The sequence below is a fragment of the Ambystoma mexicanum genome, chromosome 12 (assembly GCF_040938575.1).
Source record: "Ambystoma mexicanum isolate Mex_15411 chromosome 12, UKY_AmexF1_1, whole genome shotgun sequence".
Lineage (NCBI taxonomy): Eukaryota > Metazoa > Chordata > Amphibia > Caudata > Ambystomatidae > Ambystoma > Ambystoma mexicanum.
The window spans coordinates 1,070,766,692-1,070,790,268 of NC_090936.1; the positions used below are offsets into that span (position 1 = coordinate 1,070,766,692).

The 23,577-nt window shown below is 48.6% G+C and overlaps 1 protein-coding gene across 1 annotated transcript in view; it reads right to left on the reverse strand.

The window, feature by feature from the left end:
* EXOC4 (exocyst complex component 4) overlaps positions 1 to 23,577 on the reverse strand; it is a 2,700,837-nt gene that overhangs the window by 2,010,454 nt on the left and 666,806 nt on the right. Inside the window, exon 9 of the mRNA XM_069629625.1 lies at positions 5,461 to 5,549. Within this exon, the coding sequence (XP_069485726.1) occupies positions 5,461 to 5,549 (89 nt within the window). The remainder of the gene's footprint in view (positions 1 to 5,460; positions 5,550 to 23,577) is intronic.

Genomic DNA, 23,577 nt, shown 5'->3' on the forward strand with positions numbered 1-23,577 from the left:
ATTGCATCTCTCTCTCTGGTGAGCAGATCCGGCAGTACCAGCAACTTGACTGGAAGCGAAACAGACAGGCTGAGTGGGTCCAGATACTAAATCTGCCCCGGCCATGCCGGGGTAATGAGTATCCTCTTGCACCGACACTGTCCGAGTGTGTTGATCACATGTAGCACGAGAGGAAACTGAGGAAAAGCATACAGAAACAGACCTTCGCACAAGAAGGAGAACGCGTCCCCCATGCTCCTCGGTTGGTGGAATCTACTGGCAAACCTCTGGCATTTTGAGTTTGCTGCTGTGGCAAAAAGTTCGATTGGAGGTCTGCCCCATTTGATGAGCAGACAGTCCACCTGATCCCAATGAAGTTCCCATTTGTGGCAGGAGCAAAGCTCCCTGCTGAGGAAGTCAGCAGTGGAGTTCTTGATGCCTGCCAGGTGGAACGGGATGAGTAACATCCCTTATCCAATGGCCCAATGCCACAAGCCCTGAGCGTCCTTGGAGAGCGCTGGAGATCGAGTGCCCCCTTGTTTCCTGATGTAGAACATGGTGGTGGTGGGGTCTGTGAAGATCCTCACCACCTTGCCTCTCAGAGACGGTAGTAAAGACTTGTGGGCCAGGAACACTGCCCGTAACTCCAGGATGTTGATATGCAGATCCTTCTCCTCCGGAAGCCGCAGACCTCTGGCATGCAGATGCCCCGTGTGAGCTCCCCAACCTTCCAGGGAAGCGTCTGTGGTGATCATCTCTTGGTATGGCAGGGTTTGAAATTCCTTCTCCTGGACGATGTGGGAGCGTACCCCCCAGCACTATTACCCACCAGAACTCCTCATTGAGGGGGATCTTGTCAGCAAAACTCCCAGACACTTGTATGAAACTTGCATCCAAGAATTCCTGTAGGGGTCGAATTTGTAACCTGCTGAGACGGAAGAGGTAGATGTAGGACATCATGCCCAGCAACAACTTGATGGCCCGAACCATGGCCGTCTTTGTCGACGACAGTCACTTCACCTTCCCTTGAATGGCCGCTATCCTCTCCTCTGAGGGGGATGCCAGGCAAGACACTGTGTTGAGTCTGGCTCCGAGGAACAGCGCGTTCTGCAATGGCGTTAAGCAGGTTTTAAGTAGTCAGCTGAAGACAAAAGAGGTTTTCTTTCACAGTGGTTTATTGCACAACAAATACTGGTCACAGATCAATAAATTCAGCCAACTGATGACGGTTCTTTTCACTTCATAGGCACAGGCGTGCTGCCTTACTTTACTTGCAACTGCCGCTACTGGCCTTAATTAGTTCCAAGATAACAGCCAGGCGATTACAGGCTTTTCACTATTCAACCTGTCCGCCGGCCATGAAAACGAAATTAACACAATGTCAATAGTACACACTTCACCACTCCGAATCCTTCTTCTTAGGCGGCCGTTTCTCTCCACTGAAAGGTCTTGAGCCTTGGACCGGGTAGGGTGTCAATCTGTGAACTTTCCGCTTACTACTAGTAAGCCCACTCGTATTCTTGGCTGGTCTCACTCCACTCGGGTGCGGCGTCTCTCGCCACGCACTGCTCCTGAAAAATAAGACGCCTCCTGAGTCTCTTGGAGTTGCATTTAACTCTTGTCCGGCCCCTCCCCCGTAATCAGCCCCATGTGTTCTCAGCAACGGTTTTAACACACCTGATTCAGATTCCCCACCTCCTCCCTGCTCCGTCCACTGTGGGCTAACCCTGTACTTTGTTTGTGTTCGGGCGATTTTAACATAAGGAAACCCGGTTCTCCCTTTCCTTTCTTTACCCATCGGTGTGCCTCCCCCCTGATGCAGTATTTCATGGGGCATTTTGGGACCTGTAGTTTGTCTCTTTTCATTGATGGCCAGCACTTGACGGGACTCTTCCTCAACCCCCCTCCTTTCTCCCAGTATCCAGGGCGGCTGCCACTGCTTCCACCTCACAGCAGGATTTCGGATAGTTTTGCGGAGTACCTCAGCTCTGTCAGTAGCCCGACAGTCTCCTTCATGTGCTCGTCGGCCTGTTCCCAGGAGCAGGTGCGTTTCCACCAATAGTCCAGGTATGGGTATAAGTGTATGCCCTGCAGTCGCAGGTGGGCCACCATCAAGGCCAGGCATTTTGTGAACACCCTTGGGGCCGACTAAGCCGAATGGTAGGGCCTTGAACTGGTAGCGTTGGCCTTGTACCAGCCGGTCTGATAGCGCAGCGAGTAGAGAGCTTGCTTTGACATCTGTTCAGAGCCTGCTGACGCAGGTTCGAATCCCGAATCCCGGCAGGGCCAAACTCAGCCTTTCATCCTTCCGAGGTCGATAAATGAGCACCACACACCGTGGGTAATAATAAGCAGCGCCCAGATACCCGAGGGTTCGTAGTGCTATATAAATGCGAAATTATTATTATTATTATTATTATTATGAACCGTAGGAACTTCAGATGCTTCCTGTGGATGGAGACATGGAAGTACGCATCCTCTATGTCCAAATACGTCAAGAAATCCCCTTCCTCCAGTTGGCCGAGCACGTGTTGCAACATGACCATCCTGAATTTTTGGGACTTCAGGTACTTGTTCAGACAGCGTAGGTCTAATAACAACCCCCCTCCCCCGTCCCGTCTTCTTTCTGACCAGGAAGAATCTGGAATTGACTCCAGAGCCACAGAGTCATTGGGGAACGAGCTCTATCGCCCCTTTCCGTAGCATGGCTCACACCTCTTCTAGGAGCAGAGGGATGTGCTCCTCCTGACGGAGAACCAGTGGAATACAAGGACACCTGCGTTGGTGTGTCCTTGGGCGAGAGCGTCCACCACCCAACTGTCAGTGGTGATCTTCCACTGGCTGACGATCCTCGCCAGCCGCCTCCACTAGGGTGCACGAGTGGAGGCCCGACATCTTTGCCGGTTCAGGCTTGCTTGGGCGCCCTGCCCTGTGGCCGACGGCAAAGCCTACTCCCGCTACCATAGGCCTGGGAGCGACCCCTGTAGGCTTCCTGCGTGGAGGATGAGGAAGGTTGCCTGCACGATGTGGAGTATCCCTTGTATGATCTGCTTGATTTTCCCCTGAAGGAGTGAAAAGACAAGCGATGCTGCTGCAGCGTGCCAAGGGAACATGCTGTCTCTGTGTCAGTCTTTATGGCTTGAAGGGGTTTGTCGACCGTCTTCCCGAACAGATTTTTGCCGTCAAAAGGCATGTCTAGCACCTTTGCATGGACGTCCTGGCGAAAGTTAGTGGCCTTCAACCATCCCTGCCGACCAAGGCAAACACAGCTCCCCATCTGTCAGAAGCCCGTGTTGGCGATGTCCACAGCCACCGTAACGTCATGGTCGGATACCACCTTCCCTTCTTGGAAGAGGGCGAGGGCCTCAGTTTCCTTGTCGTCGGGAATGAATTCCAGGATAGGGCCCAGCTTGTACCAAAGCTCCTGGTCGTATTGGGATAAGATAGCCAGCGCATTAGCCGCATTGATCGTGGATGCCGCTGTGTAGATGACTCTCTTCCTCATGGCATCCATCCTCTTCTCGTCGTTGTTCGGGGGAACTGATGATGCAGAGGCCGGGCTGGCTGAATGTTTTCTTGTGGCGGCCGACAATACAGAGTTTGGCAACGGTTGTGACCTCAAGCACTTGCATGGAGAATCTGGCACCCTGTACTTCTTCTCCAACCTGTCCCGTTTGGGTGGAGCAAAGCATGGCTTTTTCATGAGAGCCAGGCTTTCCTCCCAAATGCCGTCCAAAAGGGTACCAACATAATAATCTTCCTCTTAGCCTCCCGTTGCTGGTATAGGAAACTCTCCTTTTTGGTTTCCTCGTCGACCCACTGGAATAGTTCGGAGGCCCTGGAGATCGAGTGGAATGATCCCACCTCTTTTGGCGGGCAACCTCTATGAGGGGCAGCCAGGTGCAGCGATTCGTCGTACGCCAGGAGGATGTCCTCTTCATCGTCGTTCCGTGGTAGTAGCCGTGACCATGTGCGTACCAGTGTCCATGAGATGGTTCACAGGAGCATTAAGCCTTTTCTCTTTTCTGTTCAGTGCTACACGTTGAACATTGTTTTCTGACTACAAGCAAACAAACTATCACAAACTCCATCCCTGCCCCTCATTACCTTTAACTATATAAATCTTTCACACAGTTTTTCCCACCTATGCTGTCCCTTTCTATTTTTTTTTTTGCAGATCAATATGCCACTCTGGGCAATCCCCTAAGGAATGAATGACATTAACTGTAATTGGTCAAAATAAAGGGGATTATTTAATTACTGTGACCACAATTACTGCGACACCCAAAATGTGAATCATTTCTTTTTAAATTTCGACCCCTTTACACTATATATATATATAGGAGGATGGGTATAGTATTTAATACATGTAGGGGTGTTGCCAGGGGGTCTCCCCCGCATATTTATGTGGGGTGAAAAGGGGGGTCGAAATAAAAAGAAAAGTCAAGATTTTAGGGGGTAGGAGTAATTTGGGCGCAGTAATCACATAGATCCAAATAAAGCAGCAGGAATGAAACTGGGGCTTCAGAGTCGACGCTGCAGTGGGTGCCGGTCAAATAAATGACTATATTAAAAACTATGTATCAAGCAGAGAGCAAAAAAGGCAAGTAAATAATTCCTATCCAAACGACTCATCCATTATAAACCATCAAGAACTCTGAAATTGCCAAACCTTTGGCTGTCAACCAAACCAAATTAGGGGACAAGGTGTTTGCATCCAGAGGACCTCGCCTCTGGAATAACGAAATACTGGATTTAAGACGCTAAAACTATATTTGAAGCTCAGAAAGAAAGGTTTTAAAAACAGTGTTCTTTACATTGAGTTTTCCATAAAAGGAGACAAATTATTCTGAACCAGAATATCTACACAGAGAACTTCAGGCTACTTGCCATGTTGCCCGGCAACAATGACTGGTATTTTTTATACATTAACGATCCTCATTCCCTGGCACATAACCTTCGGGAGAAACTGAGAACAGGCTGAAGCGCACATCCTCTTAATTGTTGCATTTCCCCCTTTTGTCTTGGACTTTCTACTCTTCTTCCCAAACCCCAAACCTTCCCCTTCACCACGAAGCAAGATGTAGCAATGTGGTGTATCATAAAACAAAAATAAATACAATACAATGTAATCACATTCATTTCATCGTGCTCAGAAGGACTTATTAAGCCCGACTGGATTCAAACCTGCAACTGCAAAATCCATACAGATATAAGGAGGTGATCTCACAGCTATTTTACAAGCGTAAGAGCGAATCTAAACAACAGCATACATTTTTAAAGACTTTGCACTTACCCAATCCACATTTCCCAACGACATTCATAACAATATTACGAGGGGAAGGAAGATTAGTTACTGAGGACAGGCATGTCGGTTAACACCTCTGAATAATTCTGCATTCTCTGCTTCTGACATACTCTGCACAGCAAAAACCAGAACTAACTGCCCAAAATGACTGTCCTCATTACTGCGAATCTCACCTTGCAGCTCTCCGCTCTTGCTGTACAGCTCTCGCCTCTGCTCACGTAAATAGGCGCTGAGGCTAATGGCATGGGAGGACGATTCGAACCTGAAATAAAAATCAACAGCAAATTAAGTCACACTGCGAGCCGGCCAGGCAGTGTCCATCGTGCATTCAACTACTGTTTTTCATTTAGCATCACATGCAAGAGAACTGAAAAAACCAAATCAGAATGAAACACCACAACAGTTGAAACCAAAGTAAACACCCTATTAAAAGAAAAGGGGGGGAAAAAAGAAGAGGGCCAGAAAACAGAGCAGTGCTTGTATGTAGATGAATAATAACTAAGAGACCAAAGTGTCTAGATCCAGCAGAAAATGTTGCAAACCTTATCCCCAACCACCAACGCACGTTCTCATTGATCCCAATCTTTGAGAAATCGCTGATTCAAAGAGTGATTAGGAAAAAAACAAGCTATTTACGCTTTGATGCCCTTTATTCTTAATATCTGAACCAGACCCGATAAACTAAGCTCAACCTTCCCATTCACTCTCACCACCACCCTCTGGCCCAGACTCTTACCAGACGCTGCTAAAAAGGCAAGAATCACAACACTGAAAAATGCTCTTGATCAAACACACTTGGCCACCTAACTTCAAGTCCCCTTTTGTGGCATGCCTTTGAAGCATTTCTGACCACACATTGTTAAATCCACCTCGGAACCAATCATTTACTTGACATCAAATCTAGTTTCCACCCAGGATATAAATACTAAAGCAGTCCAGGTTGGCATTAGGGAAGACCACTCCAAACTGCTCAACTATTGCCGCCAAGCTCCTCCTGAGCCTGTAAATAATCCTGTACACAGTCTACTAACATCTTCCTGATTGTCCTTTGCAGGGTTTACAACATCTAGGCAATGTGAAGCCCTAACATAATTTCAATATTGTGTACGCAACAAATGAGAACAGCACCCTCCACACCAGAACTGCTTATCCAATTCAAACAACCTCTCCTGTGGAGCACCTCAAACTGTTCAACATCTGCATCCTTCATCAGATGCTTTGATACCATGGTGATTGGCACTGAATAAATGATTATTTAGTACATTTTAGCTCGTTAAGGCTTTTAGTACAAGTACAGTATTAAACATACAATAACAAATGTTAACATTAATTCCGCACAATCTTCATAATTAATTAAATTCTCATCCATAGTCTTACAGCCTGATATATTAAAACCACATCCTTTGCTTTGAGAAACTTGAGCCATATTAAAACATCCTTATTAAAATCATGACCATAAGCTAAAAGAGTAGATCTTGGTAACAAGTTAAGTCTTTTACAGCCCAATAATAAATGTTTTACAGTTTCCACCACCAACTCACCACATAGCCTACAGAAGCGGTTGCCTCTACTCAGGCAAATCTGACCACCAACTACATCATAGGACACCGCAGAGTTAAACTTAATACACTTTTTTTAACCATACAGTTGTGTGGATACTCCTTTAAGTAATTACGTTGGTTATTATGACGAGATTGCTCAATATATTCACTGCTTAAAGATGTATAATCTAGATCAAGAACATTTTGTTCCGAATCATAATCCAGTTATTTTTATCATCACAGATTTAAACCCACATAATGTAATTCCCAACTGCTTCTGTGTCACGCTCGGCCGCCGTTGGCGGCTGTGGAGACGCTGGTGATGGGGCGGCCATTGATTCGGCCGTCACGCTGCCGGCGTCCGCATGTAGCGGTCTAGTCTTCCACCCCTCCTCTGCGGAGCCCATTTAACGTCATCCAACCCGGAAGCCTGCGCGTTGCAACCTTCGCGTCAGGCTCCGGGTTGGTACGCTGCAGTTTTCCGTTCCGTGGCTGCTGCCACCGTTCTCTCCCTTTGCTTCTCTTCCCTTCTCATACCTTCTCCTTCCACTCCTCATTGCCTCCCACGTCCTTCTCGTTCTTCCTCTCCCTCGTCTTGGCTAGCGTGTGTTTTTTCCCCGTGCACACTCTCTGTGCCCGGTTCCCTGCTGGCTCTCCTCTTTGCTTAGCCGCTCTGCTTTCTGAAGTAGGTCCTCCTGCCTTTGCCCTGCCCAGTGGTCCTGCCAAGCTCTACTACAAGACCTGCAACAAGGGTTTTTTTGTGCCCGCTCGGCTTTTTCCCCTACACCGGTCTACCCCGGTTCGGGGGACCCCTTTGCCCCGAGTTAGAGGGGCAGGGTGGCTTCCTCTCGGGGTAGGTCTTATCAGACAAGAGAGCAAGCGGTCTGGAGAAGGAGATTTGGAGCAGAACCGGAAGAGATACCCCCAGGTGAGCAGGAAGGAATTAAAGAAAGACGGGGAACAGGGGTGAAGTTGGGAGAAAGTAGGAGTTTATCTGACATTCTGAGAGGAGAAACGCGTATTATGGGTCAATCCGGCGTCCCCTTCCGTGTTGAGGTACTGCGGGCCGTGGCCTAATTGTGGAGCAAGGGCTGTGAGGGTCTGTCGGCGATAGTTCCTGTTATGGTCTGCGCTCCAACCCAGACTGATATTCCGATGGTGGGCGGCCACCCCAACCACTAAGGCCCAGCTGGCCAGGATCTCTTATTCCGTGGGGAGCGAGCCCCTGCCGGCTTTGGGTTGGGGGGGTGGTGTATGTGGCCTCTCCTCTCCCGAGCACCCCCGACTCACCATGTCCCAGCCGCCGGGTGGCTACCACGTGTTATGTTGTCTCCTCCTGTTAGAACTGATATAATATTGTTTCGTCCTCATCGTATATGTTGGCCTATGCCCAGTCACTTTGCGAGGAAACCCGTATTACAAGGTCATGACCCCAAGTAAATTGAGCCTCCATTTTAGGTTAGAACCACCATTTTAGTCTTTCGTACAAAGTCACCCTGTAGTCTAAAATGGCCGTCTCGTGTGCTCTTGTTCTTGCCATAACCTCTTCAACCTCTGTAGGAGGGTTAATGTCCAACCTGCCTCCGGGCTACATGTTAGGGTCATGTAGACCTTGTCCTTTGTTGACCTTGGGATCAGGGAATTACTTGAATGAGCAAATGTTGAACTATAAGTATACAAGAATAGTAATGCTATCCAGATACGATATGCAAAACATTTGTTTGATCTGTATTAAAACAATATGTAAAGAGTGTAAAGTTAAATTAAAGAATAATAGAGTGTGTTAGTAAATGTATTCAAAAGTAAACCGCATGCACGGGATATGTAAATTAGGAAAGTGAACCTGGCGCGACCCTAGCCCAATGTATTATTAACTTGTAAGAGGCTGGACATCATCATAAACTGTATAAATACGCCGGTGTCCAGCTAGCAAATTCTGCTCACTACTCACATTGAACCCTGCTGGTGGTATCTGTGATGTATTGATGGCCAAATAGCTATTTGTGTACTTTGTTGACTACTGTTCAGTTTTGTAATAAAGATTCTGGGAATCTTTACAAGCCTGTGTTGGTGTATTTTCCTTTGCTTGGTGTAACAGCCGTAATATTGTATTTTTTCTGATTCCACAGATGGAGCCCGAATAGGGACCCTCAAGATTGACCTCGTCTCGTTGAAGGTTGGCTCGGCTATCGGACCGGGATCGGACGGTGCCAACAGAAACGGCCACTCTAGACGAGAAGCGAATTCCTCGACGAAACTGCACGATCCGATCCCTGAACGGTGAGCTGTAGCCCGAGACGACGTCTTGACTAGGTTCCATACATCCGAGGTGGGTAAATTTGCCGAAAATCACCAGACACGTGGGTCCTTAGCATTGTCCTTAGTAACCCGATCGGGCCTCCCAGTCCTTTGGTCAGGTGAATCGTGTCCCGATTCTGAATCTAACCCTGACAATTTGAATTTGGAGCATTGTACTCGTGAGCACAATTATTTAACCAGGTAACACCAGAACTTTTATATGCCTGGGAAATTGTCTGCCTGCTTCAGGGCATTATTCAGGATGGGTCGGCGGCATGTACTATGTACTGTAAAGAAAGGCTTTGGTAGTATAGCATTTAATGACATTTGGCACAGACAGACCAGACCAGACATAATTCTAATCTTCGGTGGCCAACCAATGGTAGTTTTGAAATCCCTCGTATAGAATATTTAGAGTCTGTATTAGTAAAGAAAAAGGCTAGACCTGCAGCATTTGATGCCTTACATAGTTGGAAAACAGGAGCTTTGCAGCAACAGAAGAGTAGAGAAAAACATATGTGTAGGCATATGACAAGTGTCGAAAAGGCACGGTTATATGACAAAAATAAACAATTGGAGTTAGTCAGGAACACGGACAGGGCGTTTCAATTAGGCATTCACAAAATCTACCCTTCAAAAGATTTTCATACGTCAGATGAATTGATTAATAAACTTTTGCATGAACGAAGGCCCGATGCCTCGGCGCCACCCCTGTACGTCCCTCCTCCAGGCGCTTTGCCCCTTCCCGTTGTTGTTCCCCCTCCTACAGTTCCTCTGGCCCTCCCTGCTGTTCTTCCTGTTGTTCTTCCAGCCGTCACTCCTTTGCCTGCCCCCTTGCCACCACCTGTTGATATTCAGAACGTGGCTACTCTTCTTCCAAGTGATTCTGCATCGCTTGTAGTAGACCAGGGAGCGAGATCAAGGGTTGTGACTCGTAATACTGTGCACCCAGAAAAAAAAATGAATTGATTGCTTGGGCTAACCATTGTATGGAGAAGGGTGAACAAGCCGATGTTTTTTCGACACTCGAAAATTTAAAAGGTATTCCTGAGAAAAATGTTTTTATTGAAGGATTAGGGACTCATTTGATTATATTGTGGAATAGATTGAACAATGAAGATTTCCCACAGGGGTTACGGGATTTGAACGCCTTAGCGTTGTCCAGGGATACTACAGAGAAGGTATATGAGCATGTTGAGAGGATTTTTGAGTATAGGAAGGAGTTGGAAGGGTTACGGAATGAGGAAACAGATGGTGATAGTTTAGGTATTATGTACGTACAGAAACGGTTTTCTCCTCGCCGTGAATTAAAAGGTGAGGAAGCGCAAATTTGTATAAAGGATGCGATAAGATGGATTTCGGATATGTCGATAACTCCAGATGAAGTATATCACACATATAGTTAGTATACGTTAGAAATGCAGAAGAAAGTGATACAGGTGATGGTAGAGTACCTACAGGATGAGTGTGTATGAAGAAAGATTTGTTGTCCCGCAGAATTGTTGAGCGTTTATAAAAGAGCTTTTTCGATTGATACTTCTTCGACTGCCCTAGCGCTTGATTTGGCCCCGTTGCTTAGTAAGTGTGCGGAGGAGCTACATACTTCCCAGCTGCCTATGAGAGAGGTCCCTCAGACATTTGTCCCGAAAGTTGAGATTGCGGCCGATGCTGGGCGAGGAATAGTCACCGGAGAAATTTCTGCCCATTACGTATCACAGGTTGTTCACGTCCCATTTTCAAGACAGGAAGTGAACACCATAAAACAATCTATTCCCGATATAAGAAAGAATCCGACCGGATTCTATAAAGAAATAGAGTCGGTCTTACAGTCGTCGGTATTCACTTTAAGTGATATTGACATATTATTTCCCGTACTCCTACAGTCGATTTGTGGAAACAGATTAGGACTATAAATGACATACCTGGGTTGGGAGATACATGGGATAATATGGTTAGGCTAGATAGAGAAAGACCAGCTGGCGAACGACCGACTCAAGTGATATTAACTTTGCCTGATAGAATTATTGTAAAATTGAAAACTATGGTTCCTGAAAAAAGAATCATTTGGGACAAACTTACGGCCTGTGTCCAAGGAAAGTTGGGGGTGCTACAGATTTCTTCAATCGGTTCGAGCAGGTATTCTCAGATTTCAGTGGACAAGACTTAGGCACAGAGTCAGGGAAAACACTGTTTGTCGACAAATTTGTACGTGGATTGCTGCCTGACAGCCAGTTACAGATTATGTCTTCTGAAAGCGCTTGGCAGGCGAAGTACTGCACATGGCTCAGTACTATGAAAATCGTCTAAATACTGAAAAGGAAAAACGTGAGAAAAAAAAGGGTGACCTGAAAAAAAAGGTTTTATTACAACAGATTGTTAGAAGCCCTAGAGGGGGTAATCAATTTAGAGGTCAGTACATTCCACAGGGAAGTGCACCCTTGGTTCCGGTAACCATTAACCAGTGTGCCTATTGCCGGCAGGAAGGCCACCGGCCCGCACAATGTTCGACCTTGCAGCAAAGGTCATTTGGGAACATGGGTAGATGATCCAGAGGTCGCCCAGGTGCAGGGGGCCCTGGTAGAGGTCAGTTTGTACCAGAATCACAGCAACCTCCTTCACAAGATAAGCAAGTTTCGAATGTGGATAATAGAAACATTTTTGATCACCCTTCTGCCGCGTACCTCTTTGAAGAGCTTCCTTTTGAAAATATTCTGTTTCGCTAGGATTGCCCGAAGCAGGATTTGGAACCTATGCCTATTCCCGTTCATCAGAAAGGCCCCTACGTTGAGATGGCGGTGGGAAATAGTAAGCATCTATTTTTAGTAGATACAGGAGCACAGAAATGTTCCATTGATCATTCACGGGTTCCAAATATTCCCCTGTCAGGGCAGTCCAACGTTTCCGTAGGGTTTTCAGGCACACCTGTAGTTTGTCCGGTCTCTTTGCGGGTACCGATAACACTGGGTCCCTTCACGGAACAGTGTCCATTTCTACTTACCACAAACTGTGGGGAGAACTTGCTGGGGCTAAATTTGTTGAAGGCATTGTATGCAGTAATACATTGTTCTCCGGACGGAGTTCGGTTAACAATTTCACCTCAGCACTCACTCGCCTCTCAGCTTTTGACTCGACCTTTACCGCCAGAATTCAGTAATGTCCCAGAATGTTTATGGGCAATTGATGATAATGATGTGGGCATTCTTCAAATTGAACCTGTTAAAATTATTTTGAAACATGGAGTAAAATTGCCGCGCATCCCGCAATATAAGATCTCAGTTGAAGGCGAACAGGCTTTGAAATGTATAGTTTCTGATTTTGTACATCGTGGAGTAATTGAGGAGATTACAGGTAGCATATGTAACAGCCCCATTTTGCCAGTATACAAAAAAGGTGATAATGCGATTCCCTTTCGTTTTATAATTGATTTACGTGCTATTAACAAAATTGTGGCTCCTCAATTTCCTATTGTACCTGATGTTACAACGATACTAACCATGATTCTGGCTTCTGCCACTCATTTTAGCGTTGTTGATCTTAAAAACGCGTTTTTCAGTATTCCCATACACAAGGATAGCAGGTATTTGTTCGCGTTTACACTAGGTGGACGCTCGTTTACATTCACTCGTGCACCACAAGGGTACACAGAGTCCAAGTATTTATAGTAGGGCATTGAAAGAGCAGCCCGATACTCTCGAGTTGCCTACTACTTGCACGTTACTACAGTTTGTAGATGACCTCCTCTTGGCTGCTGATTCTGAGAGCACCTGTAAAGAAGGCACCGTGTTGTTGCTTTGTCATCTAGCGAAACATGGCCACAAAGCTTCACTTAAAAAATTCCAATATTGTTGTCAGGAGGTCGCCTATTAAGGCTACCTCCTGTCAAAGGAGGGAAGACGGTTGACACCTGAACGAATAAAGACTATTTCTGGCATGTCTGTCCCAAATACGCAAAAGGAAGTTAGAGCCCTGATAGGTATGGCTTCTTATTGTAGATCCCTAACTTTTCGTTAACGATTAAACCAATGCTGGCTTTGATAAAGAAGGGCATTTCTTTGCCATTGCCATGGACTTTGGAACACCAGACAGCATTTGATTTGCTCAAATCCGCGCTGTGTTCAGCGCCGGTTTTAGGAACTCCGAATTATGACAAGGCCTTTGCATTGTTTGTGCATGAACGTGATGGGTGTGCTTTGGCTGTATTAACGCAGGAGCATGGAGGGAAGAATAGGCCGTGCGGTTACTATTCCTCCGCCCTTGATCCTGTAGCATGCGCTTTGCCAAGATGTTTGCGCACTGTTGCTGCTGCGTCTGTAAAACAGAGTGAGGGAATGGTCCTGGGTAATGCGTTAACCCTCATGGTACCTCACTCTGTAGATATTTTATTGAATAGAACTCAAACGCAACACCTCACTTCTGCACGATTGACAAGATATGAACTAATCTCATTTGCCCCCCACATTCAAATTCAGAGGTGTTGTGTTTTAAATCCGGCTGAACTTTTACCTGTTTCACAAGATACTATTGATGGTGACGATACGTCACACGATTGCCTTTATATGACAGAACAGGAGACTAAAGGCAGAATCGATCTGAAAGACACGCCTTTGAATAGCCCACAAGGAGAGCTATTTTGTAATGGCTCTTGTTTTAAACTTCCAGACGGTACATCCACGGCTGCTTATGCTGTCACTACTTTAAGCATGATTGTGGAAACGAAAAGAATTCTGCATAACTCTGCATAGGCCGCAGAAAGTATAGCGTTAACTCGAGCTTGTAAACTTTCTGAAGGGCTTACAGTAAACATATATAGCGATATTCAGTATGCTTTTGGGGTGGCCCACAATTTCGGTAGACTCTGGAAAGAACTAGGTTTCTTGACCTCGCACGGAACCAAAATCCAGCACGGCACTTTAATAGTGCGATTACTTTCAGCACTCGCACTCCCTGTTCAGTTAGCTATCATAAAATGTTCAGCACATCAAAAGGTTACAGATGATGTAGGAAGAGGGAATGCTTTCGCTGATCAGATAGCTAAACAAACTGCCACTGATTTCAGTTCAGAAATGTATGCTGTAAAAGAAATTGTAACCGTTTGCACTTTGGGTGAAAGTATTGATGCTGGAAAAGATATTCAAGCAGATGCTACCATAGAGGAGACTAAGAGATGGATCGAGGGTGCAGGGAGATTCGATGACGATGGGTGCTGGGTAGACAATATTGAAGGGAAATGGTTACTCCCCGACGCCTACATAACAATGATGGTTATTATGGCTCATGGTCCGACACATGTTTGTGCGCGTAAATTGACTTAAATTCTACACAGTGTATGGGCCAATGATAAGATTTTCAAAACTGCGGAGCATTTTGTCCAAAGCTGCATGGTCTGCTTGCAGCACAATGTAGGAAAAGGTACCTCAAAACCTAGAGGAAGTTTGGCTCCACCCTCTGTCCCGTTTGAGGTTATTCACTTTGATTTTATTGAAATGGAACGTTGTAACAATCTTAAATATGTGTTGGTTGTCATTTGTGCCTTTAATAAGTGGGTTGAGGCCTTCCCGGTTAGAGATGCAACGGCCATAACCACGGCAAAAACTCTGTTGAAAGAGTTTTTTCCTAGGTTCAGGCTGCCGAGAGTCATCTGGTCAGATAATGGGCCACACTTCATCGCTACTGTAATCCTACAAATTTGCAAAGGATTACAGATTGACAAACGGTTCCATTCAGCCAGACATGCCCAAAGTGCCGGATTAGTGGAAAGGCATAACGGCATTATAAAGAACAAACTCGCTAAGACGTGTGCTGGCACCAAGCTAAAATGGCCAGACGCCTTACCGATCGTGTTACTGTCGATGAGAACAACCCCTCAAACTAAGACTGGGCTCTCTCCCTTTGAGGTGGTAATGGGGAGACCTGCTAATATATGGAGTTTGCCAAAAAGCCGTTCACTACGGGACATAGAAAATGTGCTTCTTTCAGATTACTGTAACCAGTTGACTAAAAATCTGTTTTCAATTTATCACCAGGTGCGAGAGGCATTACCTGTACGCTACGAGGGTCCCGGTCACAGTCTACGACCGGGGGACTGGATCCACACGAAGGTTTTTGAGAGGTCGTCTTGCCTTGCAACTCGGCGGAGGGGTCCCTACCAAGTCCTGCTAGTCACTCAGACTGCTGTGCGGGTAGCGGGTCGTAAGAACTGGATCCATGCGACGCACACCAAACGGATCCCACAGCCCGTGACATACGATACAGAAGATACAGAATCCCTTCCCACTGCTGTAACTAGCGTGCCTGAAACAGCAACAACCAACAAGGGAGAATCAGAGACCGCTTCAGAATCCGCAAGGCCGGACAAAACGGCCATCTTGTCTCCGCACTCCCCAACAGTGGAACTTCCGGATCAATCCTTTTCTGATCCCATTTCCGTTCATTCGCCACTTCCAGGAGGAAGTGACGGCACTTTGTCCTCACCAGAAACTGCAAAGAACAAGTTACTTTCTTACCTGGTAACGTTCTTTCGATGGGATGGTCCGACGACGTATTCCATATCTATGACATGTAATCACCACAGCTGTGCTGCTTCGGAAACTTTTTCGGCGTCTGCGTCCTGCGTCGATGACGTCGATGCGCCGTCGTCGAGGACCTCCTCCGACGTCCGACGTCATCCGATGTGATAAGTAGGACGCACGACGCCCGTAGCCTCAGTTGTAGTTTTTTTCCCCCAGAACGTGTGACATAAGTCAACTGCCAGTCAGACACAAAGCCTTGCGGAACGTAAGCTGCAATCGCAAAAGAAATTCTGCAGCGGGGAAGGCCGGGCGGGAGCGATATGGAATACGTCGCCGGACCATCCCATCGAAAGAACGTTACCAGGTAAGAAAGTAACTTGTTCTTCGAGGGGATTGGGTCCTCCGACGTATTCCATATCTATGACAGACTCCCAAAGCAGTACCAAAGCAAGGAGGAGGGAAAGAATTTAGAATCAAAATGTAGAATAGCCAATCAAATAGCAGAGCAAAGGACCGCCTTGCCAAAGGCCAGATCCTGTGCTCGGATGGAATCAAGGGAATAGTGACGTACAAATGTATGTACTGAAGCCCAGGTGGCTGCATCACAGATGTTGCGAATAGGAACACCCCTCTGCAGGGCAGTAGACGCAGCCATACCCCTGGTAGAATGGGCCCGCAAGCCAGCCGGTGGGTCCTTACCCGCCAAACGGTAGCACTCCGAGATGTCCAAAATAATCCAGCGAGACAAAGTCTGTTTCGTCACAGCTTGCCCCAAACGATTACCAGCGAAACCAATAAAGAGTTGGACATCCACTCTGACCGGGGCATGCGTGAAACATAAAAGCTTAAAGCTCTCCTAGGATCAAGCCTATGGAGCCTCTCCTCTTCCTTACCAGGATGCGGAGGAGGATAGAATGCCGGAAGAACAACCTTCTGGGCCAAATGAAATTCCGTCACTACCTTCGGAAGAAAAGAAGGACGAACTCTAAGGACAACCCTGTCCTTGTGAAATACAGTGAAGGGAGGCTTAACTGAAAGTGCCTGTAACTCACTCACTCTGCGAGCGGAAGTAACCGCAACTAAAAACACAGTTTTCAGAGTCAACAGCCTCAAAGGGCAAGAATGCAAAGGCTCAAACGGAGCACCCATAAGAAACTTAAGAACCAGGTTTAAATCCCAACCGGGCACCAGGAAAGGTGACGGAGGGAACACATTAGTGAGCCCTTTCAGGAACTGTGAAATCAAAGGGATTTTAAAGTAAGAACACTCTTCAGACGAGCGCTTAAAGATGGACAGCGCCGCCAGGTAACCCTTAACGGTACCCACTTGCAAGCCCCTGTGGGCCAAAGAAAGTAAAAAGGACAGAACCATGGGGATGTCACATGCAAAAGGATCCACATTCTGAACTCTGCACCAGTCGCAGAACTTACGCCAACGGCAACGGTACAGAGACTTTGTTGCCGGCCTTCGGGCCGAAAGCAACACCTCCATCACGTCCTCAGGGAGGTCCCAATCCTTATACCTCAACCTTTCAGAAACCAAGCGTGAAGGTTGAGGGATCTGACCTCTGGATGGAGAACCTGACCCCCCTCCCGTGAGAGCAGATCGTCTCGGTAGGGAAGACGACGTGGAGGGCAGATGGATAAGTCGAGAAGGTCCGGGTACCACGTCCTCCGAGCCCACGCCGGGGCAATGAGGATCATCCGGGAACCGAACTTCCGTAAGCACTTGCGGGATGACGGGGACTGGAGGAAACGCGTACAGCAGCGGGAATGATCACTCCACCACGAACGCGTCTCCTAAGGCTCCTTCTGGAGGAAATTCCCGCGAGCAAAACCTTTCGCACTTCCGGTTGACACTGGAGGCGAAGAGATCCACTTGAGGGGTCCCCCAAAGGGCGAAGATCTCCAGGAGAATCTCCTGAGCCAACTCCCACTCGTGAGAGATCGCGCTCTGCCTGCTCAGAGCGTCCGCCGTCACGTTTTCGGCACCGGCCAGATGAACCGCCGAGATCGAAACTTCCTGCTGGATGGCCCAGAACCCGAGCTGCATCGCCTCTCTGCACAGAGGAAGTGACCCTGCCCCCCCCCTTTTTGTTGAGGTAGTGCATGGCCACTGTGTTGTCCGTCAGGATCAGGACATTCTTCCCTCGCACAGACGGCAGAAAAGCCTTCAGGGCTAGCCTGACGGCCCTCAGCTCCAACAGATTGATATGGAGTCTGGACTCCGACGGAGACCAACGACCGCTGACTGTCAGCCCGTTGGCATGAGCTCCCCATCCCGTGAGGGATGCATCCGTCACGATCGTCACCTCCGGCCAGGGAAGCCAAAATGGAGCCCCCTTCATCAAGTTGCCTTCGACGGCCCACCACAGAGGGTCCCGGGCGACCGAGGACGGCACCTGAATCGAGTCCGACATCCTGCCGGAGGACTGCGACCATTGCGTCTTGAGTGCCCACTGCAAAGATCTCATCCGCAGGCGAGCCTCTGGCACCAGAAGAATGCAGGATGCCATGAGGCCGAGCAACCTCAAGAACTCGAACGCCGGGAGCGTCTGGGCATGCTGAAACTTGTGCACCATCTGCTGAATGTGAAGAGCCCTCACCTGGGGAGGAAAACACTGCCCCAGGGAAGTGTCGAGCACTGCTCCGATGTACTGGAGCCGCTGCGTTGGCGTCAAATGGGACTTCTTTAAATTGAGGGAGAAGCCCAGCCTGTGAAGGGAGCGACAGGCGATCGATAGATGATCCAGGACTTGCTCGGGAGAGCTCCCCCTGATCAACCAATCGTCCAGGTAGGGGTAGACGTGAATCCCCCCTTGCCTGAGATGCGCTGCCACCACCACCATGAGCTTGGTGAAAACCCTCGGGGCGGAGGTCAATCCGAACGGCAGGACCCGAAACTGAAAGTGCGAGTCGCCAACCGCGAACCTCAGGTACTTCTTGTGCTTGGGATGGATCGGCACATGGAAGTAAGCATCCTTGAGGTCGAGTGACACCAACCAGTCCTGAAGCTGAAGGGCCTGGAGGACTTGAGAGAGAGTAACCATCTTGAACTTGTCCTTCCTGAGGAGTTTGTTCAAACCGCGCAAGTCCATGATGGGTCTCAATCCCCCGTCTTTCTTCGAAATCAAAAAATAAGGGGAATACCATCCCTTGTTCCTCTCCGCTACAGGCACCAGTTCTATGGCGCCTTTCTCCAGCAGGGCTTGAATTTCCTGCGCAAGGAGCGGATCCGGACTCTGCAAAGAGAGGTTCCCCGGTGGATTGTCGCGAGGCCTGTGCCGAAAAGGAAGACAGTAGCCGTGGGTTATGATCTCCAGAACCCACACATCTGAAGTAATGGCTTGCCACTCTACAAGATGCTGCGCCAGCCTTCCCCCAACCGGCGAACCATGGGACATGGCCTCACGACTGAATGGGAGCGGCTGCGGCGTTACCTGAGGGCAAAGAGGCAACTGCCCGAGCGGCCCTGGCACCACGGGTACCCTGTCGTCCACCTCTGGTACCCCTGCGTTGGCCTCTTTGACTGCCAGCTCCTCTCGCTTTACTGAAGGATGAGTAATAGCGAAAGGAACCACCCCTCCACTGCTGTCCCCTAGGACGAAAAGGCGGAGGTTGGCGAACTGCAGCGCCCAACGACTTCGCTGCGGCTTTTGAGGTCTGCAACCTCTCAAGGCTCTCGTCAGCCTTGCTGCCAAAAAGGTGTTCACCATCAAAGGGCATGTTGAGGAGCCGGGACTGCACATCAGGAGCAAACCCCGACTTCCGCAACCACGCAAACCTGCGTATCACGGTGCTCGCCGCCACGGACCTACTGACGCATTCAGCCAAGTCCAGACCCGACTGAACGGACTCACACATGGCATCCTTACCATCCTGGACCATAGCAAGGAAACCATCCCGTTCATCCCCTTCGGGAATATGTTCAGCCGCTAACGCAACACAGTTCCACAGAGTGTGCGTGAAACGTGACAAGGCACAAATGGAGTTGGCCGCCTGAAGCGCCATACCACCAGAAGAAAACACTTTCTTCGCCCAGCCATCAAAACGTTTGTCGTCCCTATCAGGAGGGATGGTAGGGTACGACGCCTGCTTTGCCGGGGCCGTGGCCGCCTGCACCACCAAACTTTCCGGAGTGGGGTGCCTGGTCAAGTAGCAGGGGTCGCTACTGGCTGGACGGTATTTACGCGACAAGGATCTGCCCACCGCCGGGAGACTCTCCGGAGCAGTCCAAGCCGCCGCCACCCTTCTCTGTAAAGCCATATGGAACGGCAGAACCGGGTCAGTTGGGGGACCAACATCAAGGATGTCCGTCAGATCATCCTGCACAAACTCCCCTGGGGGAGCAGACCATCCCAGATACTCAGACACCCTAGCCATAAGGCGCCGGTACGAGGAATCGGCATGGGAGCCAGGCTCAGGCCTACAAAATTCCACCTCCGGAGAGGTGTCCAGTCCACTGGCATCCAGCAGTGACTGCCTCAAATCGTCAAACTGACTATGGCCCGAGACAATTTCATCTGGCACCTGACTAGGAACCAGGCCATCAGAATCCTCATCTGCCTCCGAAATATATTCCAGGTGGCGAAAAGGCACCCGAGAGTGCTTGCTCTTAACCAGAGCCTTCCTAGGGGGTACACCCGTGACACGGGGCACCTCCGACACGAAAGGCGTCGATGGCGTCGAGCGAATCGGCGCCGACAAAACCGGCAACGGCGCCGAGAGGATCGGCGTCGAGGAAATCGGCGTCGACGTCGAGGAAATCGGCGTCGAGGTCGAGGAAATCGGCGTCGACGTCAGATGCAGCGCCTCCAGTATCGGCGGCGTCGACACAGCCCTCGAAGCCGGAGCCCCGAGCGTGTCTCTCGACGACCTGATCGTCGACGGCTTCGACGAGGCCCTCGAAGCCGGAGCCTCGAGAAAGCCTGTCGACGCCCTCGACGCCACAGACGGCGATGTCTTCCTCGAAGACTTCACAGGAGCACACGGTCTCGAACGCGTCGAGGACCAGGACCGGGACCTGGAACGGGTACGGCGAGAACGAGCCTCCTTGTCCGAACGGGACCGCTCCCGTGACTCGTGCCGACCACTCTTGCGAGCGGCGTCTCTCGACCTCACACGGCCGACCCCACTCGGGGGCGCGGACGGCTGAGTACCCTGCGACTCAAGAATCGCCAACATTTTCTTCCCGAAGGAAGCCCATTCTTCCGGCGTCGCAAGGCTGGTGGGGTAACCGACGTGCCGTGCAGAATCCTCGGAAGAGGACCTGGAAGGCGACCCGTGACGGCGCTTCCGAGAATGCCTCGAAGAGGCCGAGGAGTGGCGAGACCCACTCCTAGAAGAAGACCGACGAGACTTCCGACGATGACGCGGAGAGTCACCCCTCGAATCATCCGTCGAAAGCCCTGCCGACTTCGACTTCCGGGGCTTGGACACCCGACCTACCGACAACTTCTTCTTACGTTCGCGTAAGGCTTTGGACGTGAGCGACTGGCAGTCGACACAGTCATCCGTGTCGTGGGCCTCCCCGAGGCACCAGAGGCAGGCGTCGTGCGAGTCAGTCACCGACATCTTGGACCCACACTCCCCGCACTTCTTAAAGCCCGGACGCGGGGTTGAAGACGAAGTGGAAGACATCGCCGAAGGAATATTCACAACGAACAGGTTCGAAGAACCAGAAAGAACAGAACTCCAAAGAGTCGAGGCTTAGAACCGAGAAACACGGAGCAACACGTTCGCGGAAAAAACGGAACTGAGGCTATGGGCGTTGTGCGTCCTACTTATCACATCGGATGACGTCGGACGTCGGAGGAGGTCCTCGACGACGGCGCATCGACGTCATCGACGCAGGACGCAGACGCCGAAAAAGTTTCCGAAGCAGCACAGCTGTGGTGATTACATGTCATAGATATGGAATACGTCGGAGGACCCAATCCCCTCGAAATATAATTTACGACCAAGGAAGTAAACGTACAGCATGGTCTGACTGTGAGATTGAGAAAATCATTTGAGGGCTTGCCTTTTGGCCAGACTGTACGGGAAGGTACTGTTGGCTAAGGGTTGTGGGAAAGACATTAAGAAGACACGCGACTGGAGTCGCCAGCAAACGAACAATTGGTGTTTTTTCGGTTGAAGACTACAATGCCTGCACCCGCTACCGCTCGTGCTGAACTTTTAGATAAACATGTGACTAGCAGAGACAATGATCAAGCATGTAAAGGGACCCACAAAGTGTATTGTTGCCTTTTTGTGATAGTTACCGAATTTTTATTAACTGTTGGTTTTGGGTTATGGTATCTGGAGGAAGCATATCCGTTAGAGGACTTTTTACCTATTGAAAATGTATCTGTTATCCCCACTCCTTCCGTGCAATTGCATACTTTGTCGCCTAGCGATTCTTTGCATAGACGGAACTATCAGAATAATACCCTTTTGTTAATCATGAATGCCACGCATGCAATTTTTAATAAAACCAATTGTTGGATCTGTTCGCATTTACCGCAACATGGGGATAAGGGGCTGGGTTGGTATATTTATCCTTGACCTTTGACAACTGCCTGTTAAGGTTCTCTTAGAGCACTATTTTTTGGTCGATGGATGACAGCATCTCAGGGAACTTTGATGGTACAAATTTAAATAACTTTGAAAAGCATGTTTTGATGCCCCTAGATTGCTCGCTTTTTGCAAATATAAGTAAGCCAAACGTTGCTTCTGTTAGGCCCTCTGATAGATTGTCTCGTCCCTTTCAGTCTTTAATCTCTTTCAAAATGGCTCCTATAGGCAAATAGCCCCGATTCAGTATCCTTCTGCATACAGAGGAATGGAACGCGGTCAATGGGTCATTTTAGAAAGTGCGCCAACGTTGCGAATTTGACTAATGAAAATAGACCTCTGTACGTAGGCGAACCTGTCTATTTTGTTTGCGGTAATGTGGCATTTCCATGGTTGCCCAGGGATTGGCAAGGAACCTGCTATTTAGGGATTCTACTACCTGGGGTATTTATTGCTAGTACTGCAAATGTTTCGAAAACTCGAGGTGTGAAAGGGGATACTCCAGCGCAAACTCTAGGAGATATCATGAAATCCTTTGTGCCATTTTTTGGGCAAATTACGAATTCGGAAGATATCAGGGGACTAGCGAGAGTATTGGAGAGAACCATCAATCGGACCACTGACATACTCTATAATATGACGTTACAACAGAGAGCGATAAGATTAGTGGCTCTTCAGAACCGGATGGCATTAGATGTCATTCTGGCCGAGCGTGGAGGAGTATGTACATTAGTCGGGTCCGCTTGCTGCGTTTACGTACCAGACTCCTCTCCGACGATCTTTAGAGCGATCCAAAATCTACATGTTCTTAGTTCAGAAGTACATGTTCCTGAGGGAAACTGGGAACTTAGTGCATGGTTTTGGGACCTCCTATGGTCATGGGGATGGAAGTTGTTTTCGGCCCTGTTGATTATCTTGGGAAGTTTTCTGTTTCTTTGCTGTTGTATACTGTGTCTCCCCGGTATATGTTCAGTATTAGGGGGATGTTGCGCGCAAGCAACAAGTATACTAGGGCATAAAATATACACCCCAGAGAAGGTTTCCAAAGAGTTTGTGTTAAAAGAAACTCTGGTGTCAGATCTAATGGCAATAGATATGTCAGACAATGAATCGGGATGTATAGATGTTGAAATGTGGAGTTAGTCGCAAAGTGATTGAAGGTAGTTTAGCGCTTGGCATAGGCCAAAAGGAGGGTTTGTTAGAACTGATATAATATTGTTTCGTCCTCATCGTATATGTTGGCCCATGCCCAGTCGCTTTGCGTGGAAACCTGTATTAGAAGGTCATGACCCCAAGTAAATCGAGCCTCCATTTTAGGTTAGAACCGCCATTTTAGTTTTTCGTACAAAGTCACCCTGTAGTCTAAAATGGCCGTCTCGTGTGCTCTT